The 14225-nt window shown below is 50.6% G+C and overlaps 1 protein-coding gene and 1 long non-coding RNA gene across 2 annotated transcripts in view; one reads left to right on the top strand and one right to left on the bottom strand.

Annotated features, from left to right (window-relative positions):
- The first annotated feature begins 5106 nt into the window (after positions 1-5106).
- CYP46A1 (cytochrome P450 family 46 subfamily A member 1) overlaps positions 5107-14225 on the top strand; it is a 49797-nt gene continuing 40678 nt past the window's right edge. The window contains exon 1 of the mRNA XM_036991536.2: positions 5107-5428. Within this exon, the coding sequence (XP_036847431.1) occupies positions 5307-5428 (122 nt within the window). The 5' untranslated portion in view covers positions 5107-5306. The remainder of the gene's footprint in view (positions 5429-14225) is intronic.
- On the bottom strand, positions 7095-10065 carry LOC108387750 (uncharacterized). Its single transcript, XR_001850892.3, has 3 exons — positions 9781-10065; positions 8669-9210; positions 7095-8234 (listed from the first exon to the last, which is right to left on the bottom strand). It is a non-coding gene; the product is annotated as an uncharacterized lncRNA (long non-coding RNA).

Below are 14225 nucleotides of genomic sequence, written 5' to 3'. Positions count from 1 at the left end.
GCTCCTGACTGCTGTGGCCTGCCAGCCAGGCTGGGCAGCCACTGAGGGAGACCCTTGTGAGCCTCTCCTGCCAGTGGGTGACCAGGCAACTTCCCAGGAGGCAGGGAAATTCTGAACAGTTCCTCACTGTGCAGGTTGAGAGATGGGCTCACAAGGCCAAGCATCTGGCCTGTTGCCAGATGGGGCCAAGCTGAGACTAGAGCCCAAGGTGGGTGGCCCTCAGAGCAGGGCAGCACCATGGCCCTGCCCAGCAAGGGGACGAGCTGTTGGTTTCTCTGGGCCCATATTAGGGGGGATGGGTTGCAGTAGCTTCTGCCCCCTCTTCCTGGGGCTCCTTCCCTGCCCTTCTGTGCTCCACTCCTCATTTCAAGGCCCGGAGGCCATGATGCGATGAAGCGTGGCCTGGGAAGTGGGGTGGAAGTGATAGGGACCATCTCCCACTGCACCTCAGCACCCACAGTCTGGGCCAGCACCTGGGGCCTCTGGTACCTGCCCCCAGGTGGTGGAGTGGGCCAGTCTCAGCTGGTCCCTGAGCATCCCTGTTTGTTGTGGCAGTTGGGAGAGGTCCCAGGCCCCTCCACTGCTCCGAGCAGGGCTGGCCTTGGCTCTGCCTCCCTCTCCAGCCCCCTGACTCACCACCCCTCAGGCTCCAAATATGGCTTGGGCTGCAGCCTAACACCTGAGAAGCAGGTCGATGCAGACTCACTGCTCTTTGAGTAGTAAAAGTAAGAGTGGATAGCTGACATTTGCTGAGCACTTCTGTGGTTGGCACTGTTCAAAAGGTTTTGTTTTTGTTCACTCATTTAATCATTAACTTTATGACAGTGATGGTCTAGTCACCCTCCATTTTACAGACAAGGAAGCCAAGGCCCAGGGAGGCTTAGTTACTTGCTAAATGTCACACAGTCAATATTTGCAACCAGTCAATATTTGCAATCTGGCTGTGGAACCCAAGCTGTATAGGCTGTCACACTGCTGCCTAAAGATCATTCAATTTGGTGTCCCCTCCATGGGGCCCCATCATTGTTCAGATGAGGACACAAGCCCAGGGAAGGCAGAGACAGGGTAGACTCCCTGTCCAGTGCTCTGCTGCATGGAGCTGGCTGCCAAAGGAGCATGCACAAGTCTGCCTTCGAGTCCTCCAGGGTCTCTGGGGATGTGGACTGGCCTAAGCTAAGGCTCCCTCTGCCTCCTCCCATCCTCTGCCCTCACCCACTCTAATCTAGCCTCTAGTCAGCAGCTAGTGTGATCTCAGAACTTGATCGGGAGGTGCTGCCTCTGTCCAGCACCATACAGTTCGCTTCTAGAGCCTTGCAACCTAATGCTGCAGAGATGTCCCAGGTGTGGCCCAGCATCCAGGCCTGCACCTGTGTCAGCCTCAGGTAGTAACAGTCTGGGTCCCTGACTGGGCCGCAATCATTCCCTGTTCACCTGCATCCCTCTGACAAGCCCCAGCGAGGCCACAACCCTGGGTGACCACTTTTTTCCTCTGTCCCTGGCAGCTCTGAAAACTGCAGTCAGTGGCTGAAGGCACACAAGCTAGTGGGCAACCTCCAGCTCCCCAGGGTATCCCTGAGTTTACAGCTTGCAAATGCTTGACTGGGTGTCTAGAGACTGGGGTTCCAGATTGGCTGTGTGACCTTGGGGAGGTCACTTAACCTCTCTGAGCCTTACTGGAAAATAGAGGTAGTCAGTAGAATTATTGGGGTAAAAATGAGGTAACATTTACAAACACATCCAGCTGATTCCAGGTTCCTTCCTGGACAGAAACTTGGTGTCCATGTTGGCAGCTGCCAACTGCACAAGACAGGGTGGGGAGGGGCATGGCATATGGAGGGGGCAATATGAGAATGATCTGGGGGAAAAGTTTTCGAAACGAGAGGAAGATGAGCCGCTTTACACTAACAAGTAGAACTCAAGTGTTGTGGGGGTCATTTGTCCTCTCAGCCATCCCCTCCTCTCTCCCTACCCTGCCCCATCCCTGCTAAGAACTAGCATATATATATGAACACTTAGTGTACATGCTAGGTGCCTCAGGTGGGCCGAGGCACCCTTGACATTCCCATCCCTGTTTTCCTGGTGAGGGGACAGATCCCCAAGAAGCCTATGTAATTGTTCTTGGTTCCCACGTTCAGAGGGAAGGTGTCTGAACCACTCAAGTCAGGGCAGCCACTTCAGAGGCCCTCTTCTGCTTGCATATCCTGTCTGCATTTCCCTGGTGGAAAGCTTACCTGGTTGTGCATTGTGGAATTCCCCCGTTCTTGTCTTATGAAAGGAAAGAATTCAGACTAGAACAGATAGAAAGTTAAAGCCGCAAAGAGTGTTTTATTTAGTAAAGCAAAAGGCCGGTAAGCTCCAAAGACAGAGGAGCATACTGACCCTGAGGGTGGGGAGCAGCCTGCCAGGTTTTACACTGTGCATTTTTATGGGAGTTTATTTGGTTTCCTCCCTCGCATCTTGTTGTTCTCACACCACCCTTTGGATCCGCCTTGGTTTCTCCCCTTCAGCCTCTTTGCACAAGTTTGCATTAATCATTTTTCCCATAAGCGCCTAAGTGAAATCCATCCTGGGGCCAAAACCGCAATTAAATGATATTACAATGATATTATAAAGGCCTCAGGGTTATTAGCGGACAAAGTTGTCCTTAAGAGCGCGTGCTCCAAAACTGGGGAATTCCTGGGGGTCCGCATCTTACCGGTTTGTGCTGAAATGCAAGGGAGGTTGGTCCAAGGGAGGCAGGAGGGTCTCTGGGTGGTCTGTGCCCTCCTTTCTCCCCTCCTGCTCATGTCTAACTGCCTACTCTAACACAACCACTTCCTATATGGCATTGTCTACACCAGTGGTTCTCAAACTTGAGCAGAATCACTTGCAGAACTGGTTAAAACTCAAGTTGCTGGGGTCCTTTCAGAGTTGTTGACTCAGTAGGTTTTGGTGGGGCTGGGAATTTGCATTGTGACATGAGGCAATGCTCATGTTGCTGGCCTAGGGGACACACTTCGAGAAACATTGTCTGTATTAGTGCTGCCCGATAGAAATATATATGAGCTTTATTGGTAATTTTAAGTTTTCTCATAGCCCTGTTAAAAAGTAAAAAGAAATGTGTAAAATAAATTTTAATATATTTTATTTAACCTAACAAATTCAAAACCTATTGTTATAAAAATATCAGTTTATTTTTACATTCCTTTTTTCCCCCTTGTAATCCAGTGTAAACACACAGCACATCTCAATTTGGACTAGATTTCGAGGGCTCCAAGCCCACACATAGCCAGTGGCTACCACATTGGATAGCATTTGTCTAGACCTTCCCAGTGAAGGGCCAGGTGGGTGGGCACGTGCTTCCAGGCAGCGCCCTCTGCTGGCAGCTGGCAGTGCTGCCTGCCCAGAGAAAGGTCCTAGCACTGAGCCTTGGTGTTCCTCTCAGTCTCCCCCACAGAACATAAGAGCTGGAATGACCAGACAGCAGTGGACTTCTTTGCATGGGGTAGAGACACTGTTGATTCCGCCAGTCAGGGTGCTCTGTTGATATAAATGCTAGGTTGAGCCAGAGGTCACTGGTGCTGACCCATGCACCAGAGAATATTACCGCCCACTCCTCAGCTCTAGTTGGACAGGCCTGCGCTCACAAATGTACCCTGGGGCTGTCCCATGCTGGCCTCAAGTGGGGCCCCAGACTGTGCCCAGAGCACGTCAGGATCTGGCCCTGCCCTCAAAGAACAATTGTTTGGGGTCCTTCCTCCAAATTGCCTCCAACCCCTGGAGCCCAGCAGGGGCTGTCTGACTTCCCCACTTGCTTCTCCACACAAAGCAGGGCCAACTAGAGGTCCCGGTGAGCACCTGCAGCTGCTTATCGCTGCCACATGGAGGCACAGTGGCAAGTCAACGCCTCCCAGCCTTACCCAGAGGCAGGTTCAGGTCCCTGCACCCAGGGGCAGAAGTCTTGTCTTCTTTGGGCTGGGTCCAGCTCTGAATGCATAGCCCTCTCTGTCACCCCGCAGCTCACACACCCCTAACAGTGGGGAATGTCCCTGGCTGTACCTGGCAAGGGAGTACACAGGCCTTCTCTGTTTCCCAGTCCCCAAGCCTCTCCAGGACTGGCCCGTGAATGGGGAAGGGACATGTCCTCTTCTCAGGAACCCAGCAGCATCTATCTTTGGAAGACACCTCCCCAGCCTGGAGGATCTTTATCTGGCCTAGAAGTGTGCACACCTGGTCCTTCCCATCTACCTGCCTTCATTCTAGGTGACCCCAGAGTGTAGGAGTTTGGTAACCAAAAGCTGGCCTCTTCTATCATACCCAGATGGGTAAGAAGCAGGTTATAAAAGGGAGGTAAGCCTTGGTTATTAGTCCAAAAATACTTTTCGGTAACCCCATGCATATTTCTGGCTTTCTCTGGAGGTCAACTTTCTGTACCCAGATTTTCACCCACTCCCAACTCCAGCTTATTTGGACCTGGGTCAGCGCCTCCGACAGGGTTTCGCCCGGGTTTGGGAAGTTCTGGAGGCGCCCGAGACTTTAGCAGAGCAGCCTCGAATCCAGCTGTGCGCTCTTCATTCGCAGACACAGCCTCCATGTGTACCCCGGGGGTCTTTGTCATTTGCCTGTGGGCCCCGCTGGGAGACCGCGGGCGCTCGGAGTGGACAGGCGGAGCAGGGGAACCCAGCTTTGGGGACTGGGGGTACCAGAGACAGGTTTGGAAATAGTGGCGTAATACGGAAATTTGGAGACTGAAAAGGGAGTTCCAGGAAAGACTTAGGGAGAAAGGAAGAGGCCTAGAACCGCACGCGGAGAAACGTCGCGATTTGCTGTGCCAAAGGGTACGGAACCGGCCAGCAGGACTTAGCACTGTCGGGGGCGCTGCAAGCGCGGAGGAGTCAGGGTTGCCAGGGACAACGCATTCTGGGCGGAGCTGCCGCTGGGGTGGAGTCTGAGGACTGGAGGCGGGGCCTTGGAGGTGGAGCGGGCGGGGCCTGGGCGCTGAGCCAGAAGCGGAGTTATGATTGGTGGAGAACACATGCGCTGGGCGGGGCCTGGACTGGGGCGGTGTCGAGTTTGGGGCGGAGCTCTAGAAGGGGCGGGGAGGGGGCGGGCCCCGAGAGCCGGAGCCGGAGGCGGAGACGTGGTTGGCGCGGACGGAGCGCCCTGGGAGGGGTCGGAGCCAGAGGGGGCGGAGCAGAGCGGGCGGGGGCGGTGGGGGTCGCGCCCGGCCTGGGGTTGAGCCGGCGCGCGGCGCTGACAGCTGAGTCGCCTCACCGTCTCCCACCCCTTCGTTGCCCGGCCCTGACCCCGGCCTGGTCTGCCCCGCCATGGTCCCTGGGCTCCTACTGCTGCTCGGCAGCGCCGCCTTGGTCGTCTTCGGCCTCTGCTGCACCTTCGTGCACCGAGCTCGCAGCCGCTATGAGCACATCCCCGGGCCGCCGCGGCCCAGGTGAGCGGGGGGTGGGGGCGGGGGCCTGGATGGGCGCTCGGATGGGGGGCCGGGGGACCGTGTCCAGTCCGGCGTCGGGGCCGGGGGTCCAGCCTCGCCATTGCGCGCGGCGGCTCGGAGAGCACTGCAGGGAGAGGGGCGCTAACTATTCTTAGTAACAAATTACTCACGGCGGCAGCAGCTGCTCGGCGCCCACCGCGCTCTGCCGGGCCCCACAAACGTGATGACAACGACAACCCTGTTAGGTAGGCGCTATTGTTACCCCATCGTTCAGACAAGGAGACTGAGGCGCGCAGAGGCAAAGTCACCTGCCCAAGGTCACCCAGTTGGTAAGCCTAGATTTAAACCCAGGTCAGCCTGGCGCTAAAGTGGGTGCTCTTAACTTCGGGACTTGGACGAGGTCACACTCAGCCTGGACTGCAACACTGTACTTTGGTCACATTCCCCATTGTTTGTATTTCATCCTGGTACATCCCTTTTGTTTTCTCCTTAGTACTTCCATTCCATCCTTGGCCCCCATCCCCACTCAGCTTACCTCCCCCTCGCCCGAAGCTTACCTTTCTGAAGCTTAAATCAGTGGTGTCCTTTCTCTGCTCCAAAGGCTTCCCACCACTTTAGAACTCAATCTAATTCTAAATTAAGACCACTCTAGCCAGCAAGGCCCTGTACTGCTCTTTCCCCACTTGCTAACTCACTGCCCCCCAGTCTTTCTGCACCTGCACCCCAGCTGATTCCCTCCTCCGAGGTCTTGCTGTTCCCCATCCACCCTGTGTAAAGCCCAGGCAGACCCAAACTCCTTATGGGGCCATCAACCCTGAAGTTACCTTTGTTTACCTGTTGACTGTTCACCTGTTGACTGTCTGTCTCCCCCTTTAGAATGTGAGCCCCAGGAGGGCAGGGATGCTGTGTGTTCATTTGTGTATCCCCAGTGCCTGGCACATTGCATTTGCTCAATAAATATTTGTTGAACGAATGAAGAAACAATGGTATAAGAGACACTTTTTACACCTCAGGACATGAATATTCTGGAAGGCACCCACCTCCAGCACCAGCCAGATGCCCTAGCATTAGAAGCCTACATCCCTGTTTGGTGGGTTCAGAAAGACCACTGTACCTGGTGACATAGGGAGGCAGCTGTTCTCCCTGCTGTCTCTCTGTCCTCCCAAGTGCCCTGTCCTACCCTGGGGTCTTCCTGACCCCTTTTCCCTTGCTTAGTAGCTCTTTCACACCACCCAAATGGTACTTCTCCCAGCCTTCTAGGCTTGGCTTAAATGCTGACTCCTCAGGGAGGTTCCCCCTGCTCCTATGCTCATATATGTCACTGTAATGATAATTGGGTACTTATCTGTGCAACCACTTGTTGAGTGTCTGTCTCTCCCATAGGCCTGTGTCTGTCTTGTTCACTGCTGTGTCCAGCCCAGCAGCACCTGGTACATGCACAGTAGACACTTAATAAACAGGGATTCAAGGTGGATGGTGGAAATCTGCAAGTTTTGTTAGGTACATAATCAGCCTTTCAAGCTTTCCAATCAGCTGTCAGCAGCTTGGACCTGAATGAGTTTCACACTTGTTCTGATAGGTCTTGTCATCACTTGGCCTTCTCAGAAACCCAGATGCTCCAGCCACTGCAGACTCGGTCCAGTTCTCTGAGGAAGCAGAACCTAAATCATACCCTCTCTTCACATCTTTTGTTTTTAATTGCATTTAAAAAATAAAATTATGTATCCCATAACATTTTATGTTAAACATAAAATTTTAAAGCATACCATTTTTAGTATAGTGACAGAGTTGTTCAGTCATCACACTAGTTTCAGAACATTTCATCACCTCAAAAAGAAACCCTGTACCTATTGGCTGTCACTCCACCTTCCACTTCTAATCTGCTTCCTGTCTCTATGGATTTGCCTGTCCTGGACATTTCCTATAAATGGAATCATACAATACGTGGCCTTGGGTGTCTGGCTTCTTTCATTCAGCAGGGTCATCCATGTAGTAGCATGTGTCTGTATTTCTTTCCTTTTTATGCGTGAGTTTTCTCCCAAATTGTTCACCATAGAATCTGCATGTGACCTACCGTGTGTATGGGTGGGTGGAGGAGTAGGGGGCAGTGGAATATAATTACGGGCGGGCTCTTTATTCTAAGGATGTGAACTGAAGGACGCATATGCAAAAAGACTGTGGATTAAAAATTGGTTGGTGGTCAAATATAAAACTGCACCAAATGAAAGTTCTGGAACTTCTGGCACAGATCAAATGCTTTGGCATTCAAAGCCTGAAATGCCAAAACCCCTTGGTGCTTCAGGGCTTTGCCAACTTGCAGGCAAGGCACCTTCCGCCCTGCAAGAGGCAGCTGCTGTGCTTCCCCACCCCCTCCCTTCATCCTTCATCCTCTGCAGGAGTCACCAGGATGCCCTCTCCTCCAGGATGTCTTCCTTGAGTGTCCCACCTTATTGCAAACAACATCCTACTGCAATGATCCGCGTAACAGCTGAAAACTCAGACTCCTGTTTAGATCCCATACCAACACTTGTAGCTTCTTTATTTCTCTGCCACTGTTCTAAACTTCCTCACTGTCTCCCTCCCACTCTCCTGGTAGTGTGGGGTGAATGTAAACTTGACAATGAAAGGTCTCTCTCTGGTTTTATTTATTTTGGAGTAAGATTTTCAGGTTTGACTCCTGGGCAGAGCTGCTCCCTCTTCCGACCCCTCTTTGCCAAGTTGCAGGGTTTGGGGTGGGGGTGGTGGTGATTGCTGTTCAGCAAGTTGCTGGGTGGTTCCTGGTGATGGTGGAGACCCACGGATGGCTCTGTTGGGTGGCCCATCCGGTGGATGTTGGTGGATGTCGCCACCCTATCCCTCTGGCACAAGCAACAATCATGCCCCCTGTCCTGCACTCTTGATGGGTGGCCCACCCCTTGCCACTGTGCGGGCTCCCTTCATCCTTCTGGCTGGCCTCACAGTGGGCCCTCCAGATGACCTCTGCTTCAGTCACTGCCCAAGACTTTCTCGGGTCACAGGAAACCTTGGTTTTCCCCTGTACTAATCACAGTGTTATAGGAAACCTCAGGTGCTGGGGCCCTGGCAAGGGAGGGGGATTCTTGCCCTCCCCGATCTCCCTGGGCTGCTCTGCCATATCCAGTGTACCAACAGGGGTGTGCTAGGTGGGCATCTGTCATTCCCCTTCACCCCCTCCCTCCTCGTCCCAGTATTCTTCCATGCCCTCATTCCACCATCCCTTACCTGTTTATTTCTAACACCTGGTCTTCCTGCTGTCCTTCGCCTTCCCAGCGCCCCCTGCAGGAACTGGGAGGCATGGGTTTTAGTTCCCTTTCTTTTCTAGCGGCGGGGATACCATGCCTCTCTGTGCCTTTAGCCCTCTTGAGTTGTTACTCAACTTACTCCCCAGGCGGCACTGGACCCCAGATAAGGCGGAGGCTCTCAGGCCTGGGAGGGTGAGGAAGGTCCAGACTCTGTTCTCACTAGGATGTCTCCAGAGAACATTCTTCCAAAATGTGCAGCTTTGGGAAGTGACTGTGAATACAAGATTGTTCAGGAAATGCAGCCAGTCGTGTGTGTGATGTCCACCGTCCCTCCTTCTGCAGGTGGAGTGGTGTAAGTTCAAGGCCATTTGCCTCAGATGGGCCTCAGCTGCCCAGCGGCCACACTGCCCTTCCTTCTGGTGCGTATGCGCGCCCTCTCTGGAGTGTTCTGGCCTCCTCCTCAATCCCTGTCGCCTCTTCCTCAATCCGCAATCTCGGGCTTTCTTCTTCCCTCCTACTTCCCTGTGCCAATGGAGGGAGCAGCCTGAGAGAACCTCCTTCCATGGTTCTCGGCCACACCTGCCCCTTGGTGGCACTGTGCCCTTGCGCCCTTCCGGCTGCAACGGCAGTGGCCCCCCAGCTCAGCGACCCTGCCCCAGCAATGCCCCATCTCTGCTAACGTCATCGGTGTCTTTCTCTTCTGCATCATTCCCAGTTTTACAGAATATGCTGTAAAATATCCAACCACTCTTCTCTTCCCCCTCTCGTTCCCTCCAACTGCCCCCTGAGCCCCGTGTCTGCACCCGGCCCCCCTCCGGCCCCCACCAGGAGCCTGCCAGTCCTGGGGCCCGCAGTCCTTCCTCCCATTCTCTCTTGAAGCCACTACCCTGTTGGGCGCTGATCCCCACACCCACCCGTCCACCCAACCTGCTCTGGTCAGGGCCCCCGTGGCCCGCCTCCACGGAGCTCGGCACAGCCCCCATGCGTCCCATCTTGCCGGGTCCCTGGCTCACCTGGGGGCCCCCATCCCTCACTCCTCCTGGCCTCTCCTTCTTCGCAGGCAGGCCTCACACTCCCCTCTCCCCAGCTTACCTGGTCTGTCTCCTGGCTAGTTGTCCCTTTGTTGCCTGACACCCCCGCGGTGGCTCAGACCTGGGGCCTCCTCTCTGGCTACGCTCACCCAGTGTCGTCTAATCCAGTTGCTGAGCTCACAGGCCACCTCTCTGCTGAGGACTCTCACAGTTACATCCCTAGCCTGGAGCCCTCCAGCCTCCAGGTATTTCCTTGCTGCTCATCTTCCACTTGAAACAGGCCCCGCAGACCTAATAAGTTCAAAGCTAAACTCCTAATTTCACCCAGTGGTGTCAGGTTGTTCCCCCAGCCATTCTAAGAACTGGATTGAAATGTAACTTACAAGCAGTAATCCCCTGGAGGTTGGGGGCTGGACAGAAAGTCAGACAGCCAACAAGGCAAGTTACCGCTGGGGGCATCTGAGGCACAGCCGCCAGGGGGAGCCCTGGGATCCCACTGAGCTGGAGGAGCCCCGGCCAGGCTTGGTGGTGGACGGCTGCTTTGGGGCGTGTTGAGCTGCACCTGGCGGCCCACCCCTCCTGCAGGCAGAATCTTGGTGCTGGCCTTTGGAGCCTGATGCTTTCATAGACAAGGGCAGGGGCCGGGCACAATGGGGTCATCTTCCCCAACAAGCTCCCACTCAGTCCTCCCAGCCATAGTAAAGGGCAGCTCTGTTCCTTCTCCCAGCGGCCTAGGCCAAAAGCCACAGGGTCATCATTGGCACCTCTCTCAGCTCCCCACCCAAATTGGCAACAAGTCTGGCTGGCTCGGCCTACCATCTGGTACGTTCAGAACCAGACTGCTCACCTCCACTGGTCTGAGCCTCTCAGAGTTCCTTGCTGGTGCCCCTGTGCCCACTCCTGCCCTCCACCTGCCCCATTTGCCCATTTACTCTCAGCGCAGCAGCAGTGAGACTGAGCCATTTAAAATCTGAGTCAGATTCCATCTCTGCGTTGCTCAAGCACCCTAGGACCTGCACTTCACCAAAGTCAAAGAAAAAGTGTAGACAATAGCCCAGAAGTCTGTACACGGCCTGCTCCCTACCTTGGTAGCCCCATCCATTACACCACATTCACCTCAGGCACTCAGCTCTAACCATACTACCTTCTCTGTATTCACTGAACTCAATAAACATACCCCTATCCCAGGACTTCTGCACCGGCCATTCCTTTTTCCTGGAATGCCTTCCCCCAGATGCCTATGAGGCTCAATCCCTCTCTTCTTCCAGCTCACATGTCACTTTCTTAGAAGGGCATTTGCTGACCTGCCTGAATAGAATGGCCCCCCTACTCCTTCTACCCCATCTAATGTTTCTCCCATCATTCTCAGACTTTATATTTACTTACTTATTTGTTTATTTATTCTGTCTCCCCCAGGAGAATTTGAGTTCCCTGACCTAGAACACCCCAACTGAAGTTTCATTGTCACCCATTCTGCTTGCTATAGTTAAGTGAGCTTGATTGGAATAAAGTAATATAGGAGACAGGAAGGCATGAGTACCATGAAATGTGCCACAAGATGACACCAAACAGACTCATTTACAATCTGGTGGTCACACTACAGACTTAGCATGACAAAGCAATTCCCTGGTGAGAAGGACATTGGGGCACTTTGGTACCAGCAATGCAACTATGGGCAGGGGACTTAACCTCTCCAGCCTCAGCTGCCCTACCTATGAATGAAGTGGTGTAAGGAGGTCAGGTGGAATGAAGCTTAGCAGCATTGTTTAAAAACCAATTCAAGTTCAACCAAGCAAATTGGAAGGATCTAATAAGCTCTATTAAACAATTTGCACACCTGGCCTTCAGCAAGTAGACTGGTGTGCTATTGACCTGGAGAAGGAAAGGTTTTTAAAGGGAGAGAGGGAGTGGGGGAAAAAAAGGAGGTCATTAGGAGAGAATCCATTGTTTTAGGCAAGGTTGCCCTCCTAAGGGGAACAAAAGGGGTCTTTCAATAAATTTCCTAGTGCTGACCAGGAAATCCCATTGATGGGTTAAAGGTCACATTCTGGAGGGTGGGGCTGAAATTGCAGTTGGTTTAGGCACCAAGTCTTGGTTTGCTGACATGAAACAATTAGCATGAACCACTACTCCATCTTTGTGCCTGTGGTTTTCTTTTTCACTATTCCCCCTTTTTGATCAGATTCTCAGCTCAACCGAGAGATGTGATAAAAATTAAGGCATCAGCACCACTCGCACTACTGCTCCGTATTTCCCACAGCTTTTCTTGAGCCTTTGCCTGGTATTCACAGGTGATGATGTTTTTGCTTAATCTCTGTGATATTCATGGATTACAACTTCAGGTTCACAGTTTTTAAGTTGGTCATCCTCTTCCTTCTTTTTATGACGTTCCAGTCTCAGAGTGGTAGGTAGCGACCACAAAAATGCATTTAAAGCTCTGAGACAATACAAGTCAGGGAGATTATGATGACTCCGTGTGTTTGGAGTGCACTTCAGACCCATGGTCCACCAGACCAAGGCAATCAAAATTCCATAAATGAAAGAAGACCCCTCTGAAGGCGTTGCCTTTTAAAGGCAAGTGGCTTTTTCTGTGATTCTATGTACCTGAGTTTCAACTTCCCCAGAAATGTTAATCCCAGTGCAGCAGGTGGTGCTGGCCAGAGCACAGACACCTCCCAGCTTAGCTGAAAGATAATGAAAATTTGGCCAAATATTCTAAGGATCTTCATTGGGCATCTATTGTCTTAACAATGGAACATGCAATATCTTCAAGAGTTAAGGAGAGGCTTCTAAGTATATTTTTATTTATATTTATTCCTTAGCCAACTTGACCGACCACACATTAAAATTCCTTTCCCAAAAACGTTCTACAAGATTATTTTTCACATCTTGATTTTGTCTTACATATTCCATAGCCAGTTTTACTTTAAGGCTTCAGGACAAAATGACTTCCTTTTCTCTCTTTCAAAAAAAACCCAAACCATTTCTGTTCCTCAGACCTTCTCTCACTGAAAACACACACCCTACATTTCTTTAATACAGAGATGTGTCCCTTATTGTTTCTAGTAGCCTTATTTACACTAGAATTCTTCTAGAAGCCCTGAATTCTAGAGAAAACTAAGTAGTAAGCAATTGCCAGCTATAACACCAGCATCCTTTAACTTTGCAAATTTATGAATATATTTCATAATTCTTAGAGGCATATATGCTTTTTCCAGTTTTTTAATGTAGCACTAACATATCCAAAAATCTTTTCATTTGTCTGTAATAACCAGAAGTAGATAAAAACTATGTTAAGTAATCAATGTTTCATTGTTTTATCTTATTTGGAAATGTTCTAGATATTCAATGTATTAACTTAACTCGTTACTTAGCAAACATTTAAGGTTTCAGGTTACCAAAAAGGTTTTGGAAGCTATTTTTTTTACCACTTTTTTTATTAAGGTATCATTGATATACACTCTTATGAAGGTTTCACGAGAAAAACAATGTGGTTACTACATTCACCTTTATTATTGAGACCCCCGCCATGCCCCATTGCAGTCACTGTCCATCAGTGTAGTAAGATGCCACAGAGTCCCTACTTGTCTTCTCTGTGCTACACTGTCTTCCATGTGACCCCACACACACCATGTGCACCAATAATAATATCCCACAATCCTCTTCTCCCTCCCTCCCAACCCACCCTCCCCAACCCCTCCCCTTTGGTAACTACTAGTCCCTTCCTGGAGTCTGTGAGTCTGCTGCTATTTTGTTCCTTCTGTTTTGCTTTGTTTTTATACTCCACAAATGAGGGAAATCATTTGGTATTTGTCTTTCTTTGCCTGACTTATTTCACTGAGCATAACACCCTCTAGCTCCATCCATGTTGTTGCAAATGGTAGGATTTGTTTCTTTCTTATGGCTGAATAGTATTCCATTGTGTATATGTACCACATCTTCTTTATCCATTCATCTAGTGGTGGACACTTAGGTTGCTTCCATATCTTGGCTATTGTAAATAGTGCTGTGATAAACATAGGGGTGCATCTGTCTTTTTGAATCTGAGAAGTTGTTTTCTTTGGGTAAATTCCAAGGAGTGGAGTTCCCGGGTCAAATGGTATTTCTATTTTTAGTTTTTTGAGGAACCTCTATATTGCTTTCCACAATGGTTGAACATTGGAAGCTATTTTTAAGTAAAAGTTTTATCATACCAAGTTACTATTGACAAATTTTGTGACAGAGATAATATGAGCTTATTCTTAATAAATGTAGAAGGAATCAAAGTTTCATATTTAATGTTGGTAGTTTTAAAGAAATGTCTTTTAATTAGATCAATAATTTTAATTAGATTTTGTTTATTAAAGATTAATCCCAGATCATGTGAACTTGAAAAACATTTGGGTTAGTTTTTGAGAGTTTTAGAATAGCCAGTCCTTAAAAGCATTTGTCTTTAAGCCAACTAAATAGAACTTTTTAAAAATTAATTTTAACAAAAACATCCAGAGGTAGATAAATATCATACAT

Source organism: Manis javanica, chromosome 8 (assembly GCF_040802235.1).
Source record: "Manis javanica isolate MJ-LG chromosome 8, MJ_LKY, whole genome shotgun sequence".
Lineage (NCBI taxonomy): Eukaryota > Metazoa > Chordata > Mammalia > Pholidota > Manidae > Manis > Manis javanica.
This window is presented reverse-complemented; position numbering and strand designations above follow the sequence as displayed.